This window comes from Sinocyclocheilus rhinocerous, unplaced genomic scaffold (genome assembly GCF_001515625.1).
Source record: "Sinocyclocheilus rhinocerous isolate Xijiao unplaced genomic scaffold, SAMN03320098_v1.1 scaffold1285, whole genome shotgun sequence".
In the NCBI taxonomy this organism is placed as follows: domain Eukaryota; kingdom Metazoa; phylum Chordata; class Actinopteri; order Cypriniformes; family Cyprinidae; genus Sinocyclocheilus; species Sinocyclocheilus rhinocerous.
In genome coordinates, this window is record NW_015645559.1 from 630,907 (window position 1) to 647,315 (window position 16,409).

The 16,409-nt window shown below is 35.2% G+C and overlaps 2 protein-coding genes across 3 annotated transcripts in view; one reads left to right on the top strand and one right to left on the bottom strand.

Annotated features, from left to right (window-relative positions):
* The window catches only part of iqcb1 (IQ motif containing B1), a 7,630-nt gene extending 4,455 nt beyond the window's left edge, over positions 1-3,175 (top strand). Inside the window, exons 10-13 of one of the 2 annotated variants that reach the window (XM_016510385.1) lie at positions 445-593; positions 1,285-1,416; positions 1,566-1,722; positions 2,722-3,175. In XM_016510385.1, the coding sequence (XP_016365871.1) occupies positions 445-593; positions 1,285-1,416; positions 1,566-1,722; positions 2,722-2,942 (659 nt within the window). In that variant the 3' untranslated portion in view covers positions 2,943-3,175. The remainder of the gene's footprint in view (positions 1-444; positions 594-1,284; positions 1,417-1,565; positions 1,723-2,721) is intronic. The other variant, XM_016510386.1, reaches the window with a different exon arrangement.
* A 2,893-nt stretch (positions 3,176-6,068) lies between these two features.
* On the bottom strand, positions 6,069-13,580 carry LOC107706613 (T-box transcription factor TBX19-like). Its single transcript, XM_016510373.1, has 8 exons — positions 13,351-13,580; positions 11,765-11,822; positions 10,168-10,302; positions 9,723-9,784; positions 7,823-7,884; positions 7,528-7,716; positions 6,404-6,539; positions 6,069-6,306 (listed from the first exon to the last, which is right to left on the bottom strand). The coding sequence occupies exons 1-8, from the start codon at positions 13,578-13,580 to the stop codon at positions 6,069-6,071; spliced, it is 1,110 nt and encodes a 369-aa protein (XP_016365859.1).
* Positions 13,581-16,409: the final 2,829 nt, after the last annotated feature.

Consider the following 16,409-nt stretch of genomic DNA (forward strand, 5'->3'; position numbering starts at 1 on the left):
CAGGAACTATTCGAGCCGTTCATGCCAGACTGGGGAGAGAGCTGTTGTAATAATGTAAAATATGTGAAAAATAATGTGTTTTTCGAACAACCTAGTATGAGAGCCTGTTCTAGTACACCCCCAAAACAAAGTCAAGACTTTGTAAAAGAGCATAATAGGACCCCTTTAAACTAAACAAAAATTAGAAACTGCATTAGCAACTAGCTGAAGTAATTTTAAGGTGAAAAACTAAAATTGAAATGTATTTTTTAATGGAATCAAAATAAAATAAACTTAAAAACTAGTATTTCAGAAAAAAAATACTAAAAACACAAAAGCACATTTGCAACAATTAAAATTAAAATGAAGACTGAAAATATTGGCGAGCAAGCATGTCAACAAATGAAAGAACACTGCATGTCAAACCATTTTGTGAGGTCTTTAACTGTTGTCTTCCTCTCTCAGCCCAGGTGGAGAGATACCTGGGGGAGCTGGAGAACAAGGCAGCCGTGCTGATTCAGAGAGTGTGGAGAGGACACAGAGAGAGACGCAACTTCCAGCAGCACAGATACATTCTCAGACAGCACAGAGCTGCTGTCACTCTACAGAGAGCCGTGAGTGTGCAGCTAATGTGACTAAAGGACAGCTGTTTTACATTGTAAGAAGCTCAGACTCTGTCACTCTTATTTTAATATCGTTGAGATCCTATTATAGTTTTTCCTAATATTTTGAATGAGTTTTTCCATTTTGATTTCAATTTTTCATGTTTTAGTAGTTTTGTGTTTTTTTTATTTAATTAATTTTATTATTCTTATTAAGTAAGGGATAATGTACATCCAGTCGGTTGTTATCGCAGAATAAAGCTCAATGGAGTTACCCGGATGATCCTGTGCTTTTAGTTTTTACGAGTTGTTATCAGGAAATAACATACCTCGGAATGTGGTGACTGACCAATCGGAATCGAGTATTTCACAGAGTCGTGTAATAATATATCTTTTTTCATTTTTCTTTGTAATTTTTCTTTTTAGTTCAGTTTTAACAAAAATGAGAAATGTTACCTTGGCAATTAGCTAAAATAAAATAAGCTTATTTATTCATTTATTTTACTCTAGTTAAGATTTAAGTTTATTTCAAGTAGCATAAATGTTTTTATGGTTTAAGTTAACTTTAATAACCATGGACTTTGTACATATATGAAAATAATAAATGAACATTGTACACTTGTCATTTTAATACATTAAAGTGATTGAGTTGTTATTCTCTGATAATCTTGATCATTTGTGTGCTCATGTTCTTATTGGTCAGATTCTGCAGTTTTTAAAATGTCGTAGAGCACAAAGGAGTATTCTCACGCCGTTAAAAGGACCCAAAGGACTGACTGACAGTAGAAGAACGGAGCTCAGGCAACACATACAGGAGCACATCTCTCTACATCCTGTGAGTCACCTTGAAGAAATGAAATTTTGTGTTCTCTTGGTATTTTATGCCTTGGAGTTAAAGCATCAATTAAGCTGTATCCAAATATAGCCATATAATGTTCATTTTAAAAGTTTCTTTTCTAAATGGTGTTTTTTTCTGTTGTGCAGTCATCAGTGACGTCAGCAGAGGGCAGTGTGGAGCTCCATCAGAGAGCACAGAGTCTCCTGCACCAGCACCTGATCAACAGAGGGTCTGATCGAGCACAGGAGCAGCACAGGCAGGCTCTACTTGCGCAGATCAACACAGACTTGGAGCTTTTACTAAGTACGTACATAAATCTATAGCTGATCTACTGATGTGAAGCATGATTTCGGGAATTCTGCAAAGCGGAACATATCCAAATACTGTATGTGAGCGCAAAAGCTTCTACTGTAGCTGTGCAAGCCTGATTTCAGATGTGGCTACATTTGCAAATTTGCATAGATTATGTATCTGGTGCAATACCTCTATATTGCATGTGTCACACATTTTTAAATCTCGCATTTCTGACTTGATTTCTCACAACTGCAAGTTTATAATGCAATTCTGTCTTTATAACTTGCAATTGCGAGTTTATATCTTGCAGTTCTGAGAAAAAAGTAAGAATTGTGAGAGAAGAATTCGCGATTTACCTTGTTTTATGTTTTATTCAGTGGCAGAAACAGGCTTCCATAGAAAAATTTTATGCAGCAAACATGCACTTGTAAATGTGAAACGGTGGATCGACAAGAAGCTAATGCATTATAAAAATCAAAACAATTAAGACGCTAAGACATATTTATGTTATTAAATTAATATAATAATTGATTGATAATTGTTTAAAATAATGTGGTAATTGATACTTTTGAGTCATTGCTTTTCTTAAAAAATGGTTTAAAATATGAAATGTGAAGTTTATCATTTTATAAAACTTTGTTTTTGTGAAAACCTCAGTCTGAACTGTAAATCATGCATTTTATAATCATTTCACTGTATTTATTTTAATATGTTACCATAGACATCGCCCCACCCTGCTTGTATGGTATTTATTAAAAATCTTACATTTGATTTTAAAAATCCTTCAGATACTCTTATAACTCCATTGTGCATCTTTAAATAAATATTCCTCTTTGTAGTTATACCAAACCCAAAAACTATTGAGTAGAAATTGTGAGTAAAAATTTTTTTTTTTAAATCCTTATCCAATAAATCATGAACAACTGGAAATGTTATGGAGCATCTGAATATTATTGTGGACACTGAGAACCACCAATCTAAAATCACTCATTTGTTTGTTCATTTTAGATGCGCCGTCGCTGAAGGATGCCAGAGCGGAGGATGTGAATCTGTTCCTGAGCCGCTCCTGCCCTGTGGCCACACGCGCCCGTCAATCCCACAATGCCTTGATGCAGAGCATGCGTCTCCCGTGGTGGAGGATGCTTGGAGAGGAGATCTCCAGCCCAGAGGAGCCTCCCAGGAAAGACTATGACATGGACATTGAGTCGCTGTATCTAGGTGGCAACTAACAGATGATGGAACTCAGACTTTATTTGCAATATATTGTTCATATCAACATGAAATGATGGTACATTTAAACAGGTTTTATGTCAAGTTAGGGCTTCCAATGTGATTTAAGAGCAATACGATTACAAATAACAGAACAAATACAGTTAAGCTTGAGTCCTTTAGCTACATTAATACCAAAAATTATTTTATGTCCTCTAACAGAATGTTATATATTTTAAATGTTTCTTATTAAAGGAACAGTTCACTTAAAAAAATCTAAATTCTGTTATTTACCTCATGTTATTCCAAGCCTGTATGACTGACTTTTTTTCTGCAAAAACCAAAAGAAGATTTTTTGAAGAATATTGGTACACCACTGGAAAACAAAAACAGACTTTTCTTTAAAATTTAGAAGGACTTGAGGGTAAGTACATTTCAATTTTTTGGGTGAACTGTCCTTTAAAAAAAACCAGCAAAACAATACAAGTACTGTCTTGTACATACGTTCTTGTCTTTTTTATTATTAAACATGTCAGGTAAATAGTGCACTAGCAGTCAGGTTCAAGATTATTGTAGTCACCTTTTTCACATCATATTAAGTGCTAGTTATTTTTATGTATTTATTTTTAGGTCTTTGGGGTCGTATATCATCTGTGGAATTTGGTTGTTTTTTAATCCAGGTACTCTTAATTAATTTTTTATATTTTCAACATTTTAAAGGCTTAAAATACGATGTGTCATTGCAGACCAAAAATAAGTACTAATATGAAAATATAAGAGAAATAGAAAATATAAGAGATCAGTGGATTAAGAAAATAAAATTCAGAAAAATTTTTTGGTCCTTTCTGAAGCTGTTTAGACACTGTGTATGTGTCTGTTTAGAGGTGTGTGTGTGTGTGTGTGTGTGTGTGAGAGAGAGTCTGCTGCATGCCCATAGTGGCCTAAACATGCCAAGGGCCCCATTCACTGGACAGCCGTCATTATTTTTTACACTCGTGTGAAAACAATAGAGTGGTCCACTCCACCGGCACGATTAAAATAACATTTTCAAGAGCGGAAAAATATGATATTTATTTTTAGGTCTTTGGGGTCGTATATCAGCTATGGAATTTGGTTGTTTTTTAATCCAGGTACTCTTAATTAATTTTTTATATTTTCAACATTTTTAAAGGCTTAAAATACGATGTGTCATTGCAGACCAAAAATAAGTACTAATATGAAAATATAAGAGAAATAGAAAATATAAGAGATCAGTGGATTAAGAAAATAAAATTCAGAAAAATTTTTTGGTCCTTTCTGAAGCTGTTTAGACACTGTGTATGTGTCTGTTTAGAGGTGTGTGTGTGTGTGTGTGTGTGTGTGAGAGAGAGTCTGCTGCATGCCCATAGTGGCCTAAACATGCCAAGGGCCCCATTCACTGGACAGCCGTCATTATTTTTTACACTCGTGTGAAAACAATAGAGTGGTCCACTCCACCGGCACGATTAAAATAACATTTTCAAGAGCGGAAAAATATGATGGGGGAATAATTGTCTTCTCTTTATGCAGCGTTTTAAAACTGCGAGTAAGTGAGGCCTGCTTTTGGAGGAAGCAGAGCTGTGTGTGTAGTTGTGTGAATGCAACTGTAATGTGTTTGTGTTTCTGCCTGTGAAAGTGTGAATGCAATGAATATGTAAGTGTGTGTGTGTGTGATAGAGAGAGAGACAGAAAAAGAGATTGAATGAATGAATGTGTTTGCTGTTGTGGAGGTAAAAAGTCCAGGTAAAAGCGAAATCACTGAGCCTGCCAAAACACTGCCTTGTTCCACAAGCCAAAGTGGTTTAATTGATTAACTAACCATTTATGCTGGGGCCTAATTGTAGAGTTTTACCACAGTTGTAGTTGTATTAAGCTTTCTCTCGGAGTCACTCCAGTCAGATGTTCTGTGTTCAGATAACAGCTTTGAACTTTTGACCAGACTGTACAAAAAAGGACTGTGAAAAGAAATAAGAATATAAGATAAAGGAACGAGTTTCTGTTACATGTATAATACCCTTCAAAAGTTTGGGGTCGGTACGTTTTTTTTTTTTAAACAAAATTAATACTTGTGATAGTAACAGCATTTATAATGTTAAAAAGGATTTCTATTTTAATTAAATGCTGTTCTTTTGAACTTTCTATTTAATCAAAGAATCCTGAAAAAATATATCCCCATTTCCATGAAAATGCAAGAACATTGGGTTTTCAACATTGATGATAATCAGAAATGTTTCTAGCATATTAGAAGGATTTCTGAAGGATCATGTGACACTGAAAACTGGAGTAATGATGCTGAAAATCCAGCTTTACCATTACAGGAATAAATTAGATTTTAAATTATATTACAATAGAAAACAGTTAATTTAAATAATAATATTTCATAATTATACAGTTTTTACTGTATTTTCATCAAATAAATGCAGCCTTGGTTTGCAAAAGAGAGTTTAAAATCTCAAAAAACATTAAAAATAATCTTACCGACCCCAAACTTTTGAATGCTAATGTACATTTATAGTTATAGGACAGATGTTTTTATGCAAATGACATGTTTTTAATCACTATGTGTGTTCTCTGGGAATTGAACCCATGACCTCTGTGCTGCTGTTAGATGATCATTGACTTTGACGACAACATTCACACAAAAGCTGTGCTCAGATCCATTGCAATGACTTGTAATATACCAAAATACAATATTACGACAACTTTACAACACACTGAAAGCACAAAAAGTTTCCCTTTTTCTACCATAAAAGATAAAAGATTGCCCTGTCCGGATTTGTGATCTTATGGACTATGCTTTTTCTTTTCTTACAGAGACCATTTGTTTTTCTTCTAGGATCCTTAGAATTCCAGTTTGGCAGAACCCTTTGAAAATTTGGTAGATTCCTCAAATATCCTATTCTTTACTCCAGGGAAATCAAGTACATCAACTTTTTTCTTATGATGGGGTTACTGGAGGAACTCCTGACAGTAGAGTTCCTATTCCAACAAAGCTATTAAGCGTAGATTTCAGATAAATTGCTGATGGAGTCATTTGGGACAGGACCATTGACACGTCAGAACCAGCTGTACACTCATAATCTTCAAAGACCATGTACACCTCTTTCTTTGCTAATTAATGAGAACACTCAAAATGAGTGGGTGGAGACAGAAGGCCAGCTCACCCCGCCTACCCTACTGTGATTGGCTTGATCTACACCACCCTCAGAGCTGGTTGGTCCGTGGCCTTGCAGCAAAGAGCAGGGTGATGTTACGGTGGAGCCTCCATCTGCGGGCTCCTCCTGGCTGTGTGTGGCGCTCACAATGCCCCCCGGAGGACTGGATGATACAGTGCAGCTGCTCACAGTCCACAGGCATGGATACTGACTGAAAATCACATGAGCTTGTTTACTTATTTACATCACCTTATTGTTGCATATATTGTCATATTGTGTAAGACTTAAAAGTCAGTTTTCTTTCTGACCTGCTGACTCCAGGAGAGCTTGGAGCAGGTTGCATAGACAGCATCGCAGCAGGACCAGAAGGAGACACACCTGTCCATCCCTCATGACCAGAGAACATCTGCACAGCACCTGGACTCAGATTCTCAGATAGAGACACTTCAAGGAAAAATGAGAAAACTGAAGTGAGTTAACAAAGAAAAAAACTGACAACTAGAAAAACTCGCAGTGATACGATATGTAACATATTTGTCAGTTTGGAGCTTGAGTATGGATCCCCATTTACTTTTATTATACAGAAATTAATGGCTGGTACATTTTTAAACATTTCTCCTTTTGTTTTACACGGGAGGAGGAAAGTCCTACAAGTTTGAAACATGATGGTGAGTGAACAATTACTTGATTTTGATTTTTAGATTAATTATTCCCTTAATACAGGGGTTCCCATTTTTTTGTCAGACAAACCCATTGAACATAAAATACTTGGAAGTAATCCCAGTATTTTAAGATAATATTTGAATAATTTATAGACACATTTGTACATTTATGGTTCAATGATGACTGTTAATGGTCACATGACATGCAAGTAAACATAAAATATTTTTTGTTTTTTTTTATTGTTTTAGTTAATAATAATAATAATAATTATTATTATTAGTTTAAACTAATTATAAAAAATGAAGAAATATATTACTGTTATAAATTACAATTGTGCTGCAAAGTACAAAAAAAATAATTTGATAATTATAACAATCATTTTATTTTACACTGCAAGTTACAATACTAATACTTATGTTTTAAATTCTTCTATTTCAAATTTTGAAATCCTTAAGCTTTTATTTTGGTGAAATACCGGTGAAATGCAGTAAACGTCCATCCACAAAAATGTTGAAAATTATGCAAACGTGAATATAAAAGAGAATCTAGTGCATACTGCGTTCACAAATGCATTAAACTCACAGCACATGCAGAAATAGCGTTTGTGAGAAGCCGCCTTTACTGTGAACCCAAAATTCAGTTTTATTAATTATTAGCTTTTCATCAGCATACAAACCCCCTGCATTTCCTTCATGAACCCTCATTTGGGAAACCCTGTCTTTATACAAAAAGCATGATTGTCTGTAATTACAGACATGAATAACTGTACCTGAGTTATGGCCACGGTGGTGATGATGGCGGGGCAGGTAGGGCGATGGGTACGGGGCTGCTCGGTGCCCATGCAGGCCTGGGTAGTGTTTGTACCCATGGTGGGGAGTAAGCGGTAAACCTCCTGGGTACGGAAAGTTACCACCACTAGCAGAACACAGAGTGTCTGGATTTGATATGAACCATCCGCCTGCAACCAACAAACAGACATCAATATGATTCACATAACAAAATGCTGTAAATATTTCTTAAATACGTCTATAAATCAGACAAAAACAGGAAAATGAATGACTAACAGTGCGGTATGCCCATATGCTGGTTTTCAGCTGGCAGTTCGAGATGATTCTTAGGATGGCTCCTATGGAGAGAAAAGGCTTCATGCATGAGACAAACCTCAAATATAGAACTAATATATCATAATGGTTAATAAAACACATAAATTATAGCACTATTGTTCAAGTTTGGGTTGGTAAGATTTTTTCATGTTAAGTCTTTTATGCTCACGTAACAAATTTCCTCCTGTGATGCAAAGCTGGATTTTCAGCATCATTACTCCAGTCTTCAGTGTCACAAGATCCTTCAGAAATCATTCTAACATGCTGATTTGCTGCTCAGGAAATATTTCTTATTGTTATTTGTTGAAAACAGCTGTGTTGCTTATTTTTGTGAAAACTGATACATTTTTCTTTCACAGAATTCTTTGATGATGAATCATTAGAAACTGATATTTTTAGTAACAATCTAAATATCTTTACTGTCACAATTTTTTTTAAAGCATGTGTGCATTTATGGATGTATGCATTAATGCAAGTATTAAAAATACTGCATGGTATAGTGTATGCAAAGAGTACTTACATTATCATGAGTCTGTTTTTGACTTTTTTTCACTATTTATATTCTTTTTAGGCAAATCATGTGACACCTGTCAGGTTTTTATTGGATGTACATCCTTTCACAGGTAAATATTTCATAATCTCTCATACTTCTACTCTTATCATGACATATCACTTTTAATTTCATCACATGCATTTTCTAATAATTTGATTAAATTTAGTATTCATATTTCACTGGTGTATGGACTGTGCTGTAAAAAAAGCCTTTAAAAAAAAAGCCTTTAATTTCTGTTAATTTAATCTTTCTTTTCCAATTGTCATGAATATAATGTAACAATGCAAAATACTACGGTCCTAAAATATGCATGAATTATTTATGCATATTATACCATTTTCTTTATGCAAAATATAATTTCTTTGGCCATACTTTATTAAGGTCCAATTCTCATTATTAACTGTCTATTAAGTATAGCATTAGCCTCAATAAACTCTTAATTTGCTGCTTATTAATAATAGTTTGTAAGGTAGTTGTTAAGTTTAGCTATGGGCTTGGATTAAGGGATGTAAAATATGGTCATGCAGAATAAGGTATTAATGTGTGCTTTAGAAGTATTAATAAACAGCCAATAAGCTAGTAATATGCATGCTGTTAAGCAAGTTAACAGTGAGAAATGGTCCCTAAACTAAAGTGTTACCATTTTTGGGGGGGTTACACTCTAAAAAATGCTGGGTTACATATAACCCAGTGCTGGGTTAAAAAGGGACAAACCCAGCTATTGGGTTGTTCAAAACAACCCAATAGCTGGGTCAAAACAACCCAACCGGTGGGTCAAAACAACCCAACAGCTGGGTCAAAACAACCCAATAGCTGGGTCAAAACAACCCAATAGCTGGGTTTGTCCCTTTTTAACCCAGCATTTTTTAGAGTGTAAACATGTTCATGAGATTCACTCTTATTAGTTTAAATTTACACTGTACAGTCTACAGTCTCACTTGAGTAGTGTTGTACCTCTGCTCTGGTGAAGTTATGACTGGAGAATAGTAATTCAGCACTCATACCACCAACATTATTGTGTAATATCTCACACATTCTTCACTGTAGCCGCTCGAAATCTCTCACTCTCACTTCACACTGCCTCTCCAACAAGCTCCTTTACTCACACACTCACTCGATTCAAAGCATAAATGTTTAATAATTGGTCGTTAATCATGGCTGATTTCGCACAGTCATGCTAGCTTGACTAGTGCTAATGCCCGCTATGATAGTATTATGAGTTGAAATACGCATCGTTAACTCGATGAGTAAACTTATCTTCTGACGCTGGCGATGTTTGTTGTGTAATGTCATTTAAATGAATTGTACCTTTCCTTTGCATCAAGGAAAGCTTTGGCAAACGGATTGTGCTTTATCTTCAGTGCAGTTATCTGTGAAAGGAAGAAGCATAGAGGATTGTGAAGATAAAATCTCAAATAGTTTTATCAACTATTTTATAGTCATTATATTTTACAATTAGCAAAATATAAGCAATCTTCTTTTTAATGGTACAGTTCACCCAGCAAGTTTTACTATTGAATAACACATTTTTCTGTCATATGACTTTAGAAGACTTTTATACAGTGCACAAGTTGTATAAATTACATTTTGGAGCTTGATTATTCACTTTCATTGCATGGAAAGGAGCAGCATGAACATCAACAACACTTTTCAAGGTCAACAGTAGTAAGAAATGTGACCTGTTTTTTGGAACAACATGAGTGTGATTTCTTTAGACATGTTTAACCTAAATGTTTTGTGAAGATCCTCTAACCTCTTCATTCTGGTAGGCCGTTACAGCGATGAACTGAGTGTCTGTGAAAGAGATGTTGGTCACCATCCTGTGGCTGCCTCCTACACGAACAATATGAATCTGAGGCTCGTACTTATGGAGAGAATTCAGCATGATCTGGACCAGGTAAACCAAGAAAAGGAAAGTAAGAAAGATTTTTTTTTGTCTTTTTACAGAAGATTACTTTTATAAGATCTATATAACACACCGACTTTAAAAATCCAGGTTCATACTGTACTAGCACATATTTTAAAAGAATTTCAAACAGGTATCAAACAGGATGCAAAACTGCAAAGAGGGTTTGAATATAAAGAAGAATTAACAACACAGAATGACATCCTTAGCATTTCAAACAACTGTTGTAAATGGCTATAATAATACATTTCATTTTTCAGTTATGAGTTACCCATAAATCCACACACATTACATATCACATATTTGACATATAATATGTGCATTTAATATATTTTAAAGTGTAATTTATTCCTGTGATGGTAAAGCTGAATTTTCAGCATCATTACTTCAATCTTCAGTGTCACATGATCCTTCAGAAATCATTCTAATATGCTGATTTGGTGCTCAAGAAACGTTTTTATTAGATTAAAATTTTAATGTCAAATTAGTAGTTTAATGTCTAATTTTAATTATTCTAATTATAATGTCAACATCTTTGTATAAAGTTACCTGACATGGTGGCTATTTTGCAGTGCTTTATGGCAAAATTAAAACTGTTTTGATGGCTGTGTTAATTATTTTGACAGTACTGAACTTGGATATTTCACCCCAAAATTAAAACGTTACCATTAATTTACTCTCAAGTTGTTCCTAACCTGTATGCCTTCACACAAATGCTGACCAGAAAAAGAAGATATTCTTCAGAATGTTGGTAACTAAACAGCTGACGGTAGCCATTGACTTCCATAGTATTTTTTTTCCATACTATGGAAGTCAATGGGTACCATCAACTCTTAGGTTACCATCATTCTTTAAAACATCTTCTTTTGTGTTCAACAGCTGAAAGAACATCATACAGGTTTTGAATAACTTGAGGGTGAGTAAATGATGAGAGGATTTAAATTTGGGGGTGAACTATCCTACTATCCTACTCAGATGAGAAGAAATGTAGACTATTTTATCAATACATAATTATTTATGTCATAAAACTGTGGGATTAGAACTTCCAAGTCATCAGCTGAAAATTCGGACAGTATCACCATACTGTATATTGTTCGGTCTTTACATTTAGATACTGCATTGTCTTTGTTTCTGTGTGAAAAAATTCTTCGGATGACTGCAGTGACCATGAAAAAAATCTATGGACTGAATTCTGAGAAAGAGACGGATGGAACGAGAGAGAAAAGCAGCATTTTTTTTTACTCTAATTGGTAGATTACAATGACTGATGAGGGGCAGGTACGCATCTGCATGGCTACAGGGGACATAAAGGGCTTTGTGTGCTTTTCTCTCCCCGCTGCCTTTTTTTTTTTTAATATGTTGCCTTTTTGAACATCTAAGGACTGATGGCTAAATTAATTTTGCATAGAAAAAACAGAGGTAATTACCATAATGTACAACTAACCACAGCAATTATTTCATTTAGAGCTGGTTCTCTCTCGTCGTCCTCTCCGCTGCCAGCTCTGCGTTTAAAAACCCCGGTAAATAGGGAACCGACAGGAATAGAGGAGAAGAGGATGGGTGGCGGGGAGGGCGCAGGGGAGGGGTCATGTAAATACCAATAATAATTTGGTGGCGGAGTCATACTCGAATGGAGCGGGCTGGAGCACCTCGCAGCGGCCCCGCTGAAAGCCAGGATGGCTAGCTGAAGTAGACCACTCTCTGTCTGAACGGCAGGAAGTGCATTAAACGAGAAAAGTGGCAATTAAGAGCTGTTTATTCCTGTTTACATGCAGTCCCTGCTGAACAAAGGGGCTCCATAGGTGAAGTGGATGCAGAGGAGCGCACTAATTGTATAAATGCACACTTGAAATTTCCCTGTGACAGCGCACAGGGTGATTAAAGGCAGGCCAAGACTCCTAAAAGCTACAGAAGCCTGTTTTGGACACACAAGAGCCCAGAGAGGCTACTCAAGATTACGGCACGGGTCACGCACGGCATTACACACCTGCACAACACGAGCGTTACATGTGCATAGGGCCTTTGTTTTCTCAGACTTTTTACAGGGAATGATTTAGTTGAGAAATTGGCCGAAGAAAGTGCAGTGGGAACTTCTGTGTGTTTTTGTATGTGTCAGCACCTGACAGATAGATAACTGGACCATAGGGACATAATTTGATTTTTTTTAATGAGAACACTTCTAAAAAAATTAACACCAAAACTACAACTGACAAATTAATAAACATTTTCATAAGGAGTAAGACTAACACAATTGTTTTTAAAGTTTAGATTCAAACTATCACATTGACATTTTTTCGTTTCTCTCAAGAAACGATATTACAGTCCATTTTATGTTTACACTGGCTCCTAAAAGTTTTAAGATACCCAAGTAACATTTAAAATGCTTGAATGTCATTGCATTGACATCTGCAACCCCTTTTTTTTCCCATGACAAACTTTTCCGAGCCATTTTTGAAAGATCGAATTGAAGCAGGTGTTTTTTTGTTTAGTATAAATATTGTTTAATCACTTAAAAACCTAATAGGCTATCTTTTGTCGAACGTTTTGATTTAAAGTGTTTGTTATCTTGCTTTAAAGTAAATGTCACTTGATTTGATATTTTGTTAAATAATGCAAACACATTATAATGAATCATAGCCTACATGACTTCAGTGTCCAAATACTTTTTGGGGGACATTTTATGTACATGTGTTAAAAAATATCTAAAAATTGTTTTAAGACGCGAATGTCATACTTATTTCTTTACTAATCTTTATACTAATTATACTAATTTTCTGACACAACAGAATTAAATACTATATAATTATAACCACATGTTCTTTAATGTATAAACAATAAGAACTTGTAATTTACTTGAATGTAAGAATTTGAACGTAATTTGTGAAAAATAAATCCGTAAGTTCGAGTAAACGTCACGAACCTGTTTTCTAGCAGCTTCTGTGCAAAACAAATGTTATTAATTAATATTAACGAACACCATTGCTTTATCAAGACTTTTACAACTTTGGCATCTGGTTCATGGTGGCTCACCTGCCGTTCTTGGTCACAATCATCTCATTGGTCACTTCTTTGAATTTCCTCCAGAGTTCGGAATCTTCCAGGGTGACTTTGAGCTGTTTCTCAGTGGGGTCTCCCTTCTCTCGGCCGGCCTGTAACTCGCTCTCCACGACGCTCAGCAGTCTGGTGATGCAGCAGTCGTTGCTGCCCCGAGCACCGGTCACCGCTCCGCCGCCGCCCCTCAGCTCTTCCTCCACCTTCATGAGTGACGGGCAAATCTCACACGCGCTTGACAAGTACTAAAGAACTGGAGTTTAACTTTAGCTTTCTAGAATTTATGAGAAGATTTAGACGTAACGTTGTGCCTAACACAACTTTTGGACGGCTTCAATCATAAAAGAAAAACGACTCTCTTTAGTATACTAGCAGTGTGTATGTTTGATCTGTACCTTCAGCTCTCTGCGACCACCTGTTCTTATGACCGGAGGATAAACGTGCAGTCACGTGGGCTTCTCCAATTAAGTGATTCATTCACAACCCATTGTTTTCCGTTCAAAACCCACTTTAATGTTCTACATTCAAGTTTATTTTCAGTCTTCACGTTTATATTTAGGAAATATTATGCTGTTTAAATAATAGGAAAAACCTGGGTAGAAAGGTCAAAGGAAACTTACAGGCATTACACTTCAGAGAGAAAAATAAACGTATGATAAACGCTACCTTAACTCAAGCAAAGGAATGAAAAACATGATGGAAAATCACGCTCCGGTTTTGTTTTATGCATATAGGCTACTGCAAATATATAAATTACTTCTGATGTTCTTCTGCTTTTTCAGAACCATGGACAGCTCGTAATTTGTGTGCGTGTATAAAATGTATCAAAATTGTAAATGTATCAACGACGTGATGTAGTTATTTAAAAATACATAACACTTAAAAAAAAAAAAAAAAAAAAGAGACGCGAGTACAGCTTCTTTAAGTATGTTTCCAATTTCTTGAAAAAGTTATTTGGATTTTTTTTGCGGCTTAAAACTGTCAGGAGAAAAAAGTTTTATTTAAAACATCTTGAATGACTGTCAAATAACTAGAATACGCAAGAAACTTTTTTTTTTTTTTTTTGGTCATCTGACGATAGAACCATAGAACACAAAGCACCCCTTCTGAATGTGTATCTTTTAGATTTTCAAAAATAGTCTATCACATATTTGTGCCTTTTATTAAAACGGACGTCTTGCTCGGGTCAAACGGAAATACTGGTATAGTCATGACATACTTAATTTAACGTAAAAACTGTATTAAATAGGCTATTTTTCAATAATTGAATGCAAAGACATCTAAGCACATGAGTTTTAAACTTTCAATTTCGGACATTCTTATTTGTCATTGACCCATATTTAAAGCTTAAAACAGACCAGAGCATTCACAATATCACACACACACACATCAGAGCATTCACAATATCACTATATATATATATACTGGTCTGTTTTAAGCTTTAAATATGGGTCGATGACAAATAAGAATGTCCGAAATTGAACGTTTAAAACTTATATATATACATTTGAACTCTACAACAAGGCTAAATCCACATATTTCCTTTTAAATTAACGATGGAGCTGTTATTTGTATACGTGATGCTTTAAACCACATTTGGCTTACTGAAGTCGGACTGGTATGAAGCATCAGAAGATCAACTGTGATTCACAAGATGGACTCATATGTGAGGGCGTAAATAAGGGCATACTGTCAAAGAGCTTTAGTATTGTGGAAGCCATGTGGAGCAGAAATCAAATACTGGATGTTCTCTGCAGCGGGCGAGAATGAACGGAAACTCGATCCAGCGACCGGCGCTCTAATCACCGAGCCACGCGCATGGAGATTAGAGGATTCAAAGAGTTTAAATCCGGAAAAAAAGAGTCTCATTAGCGGAGAATCCTCCGGAATATCAAACATCAGCAAACCAACCTTCCCTGACCTTTCACTAGCAGAGATGACTTACGCACACCAGTCAACTCATAAAAGTCTTATTATTGAGACTCACAGATGCATTGTGGGACGGGGCTTCTTAAATGACAGCACGTAAGTACTTATTTATTTACAATAGGATGCACTCACATGAAAATGTAAGTAAAACTAGAATTAGAGAAGAGAAATTGATTCACGTAGACTGAATGAATCTGAATAACTTTTAATAGCAACGATTGTTATAATGTCCATACAGTAGCAGTAACAATTCTTAAACACCTCAGATATAAATTGTTTTCATAGAAATAATGCAAATCTATATAATGAAACAAACATGGGCAATTAATCAACATGATGTAGGGAAAATTTCAATTTCAGTCATGATAAAATAATTCTGGAATGTATATTTCAGTCAGAAAAATATTTTTATACATATCAATAAAATGAATCTCTGCAGTAAATATATTAGCAGACAGTTTAAAAGACAACAAGGAGGAAAACTACCACTGTCATTTTTGAAATTAATACAGTTAAAAGGAAATGTGTCTGACATGATTTGAAAATATAAGGACAGGCATATGAAACATTAATCAGAAAAAGCCACATAATTTTGCTCCTAAATGCAAAGAAAGAAATAGAGTTGTTTGAAGACAAATGGACCATAAAGATATACATTGGTTTAATATTTGACTTATCTAATAAGATAACAATAAGTAATAAGACATTTCTGTCATCCTTTTACTAACCTATAATAGATAACTTCTGAACTAAAATATAATTGGATCAATTATTTAGAAAGCCCTTCATCATTGTCTTGTTCTAGCAAAAAAAAAAAAAAAAAACCTAAATACTAAAAAAACTGCAAACACTGGTTACATTTCTACCCAATCTAGTCCTTAAGTAATCCTTGGATGACGGCAGAGAGGAAGGCACGTAGGAACAAATTAAGCAATTACACAGCAGTTAAATGTAAAATAAGCTGCTCCATCTTGCTGCACAAAACATGTCACTATAGGGCACTGTCCGAAACTCAACCAGATTTTTTCATCCTTCATATTTTCCTACTTGAATGTAAAGCACAGGTGTGTGTGTGTGTGTGTGTGTGTGTGTGTGTGTGTGTGTGTGAG

What these genes read in the sequence shown, in the direction of transcription:
- LOC107706613 (XM_016510373.1), bottom strand. Translation starts at nt 13,580, where the DNA reads ATGAAGGTGGAGGAAGAGCTGAGGGGCGGCGGCGGAGCGGTGACCGGT. An exon ending in ATTGTGACCAAGAACGGCAG is followed by an intron (nt 11,823 to 13,350) that starts GTGAGCCACCAT and finishes TTTTAAACGCAG; the next exon opens with AGCTGGCAGCGGAGAGGACG. An exon ending in AGCTCTCCTGGAGTCAGCAG is followed by an intron (nt 6,307 to 6,403) that starts GTCAGAAAGAAA and finishes TGTGATTTTCAG; the next exon opens with TCAGTATCCATGCCTGTGGA.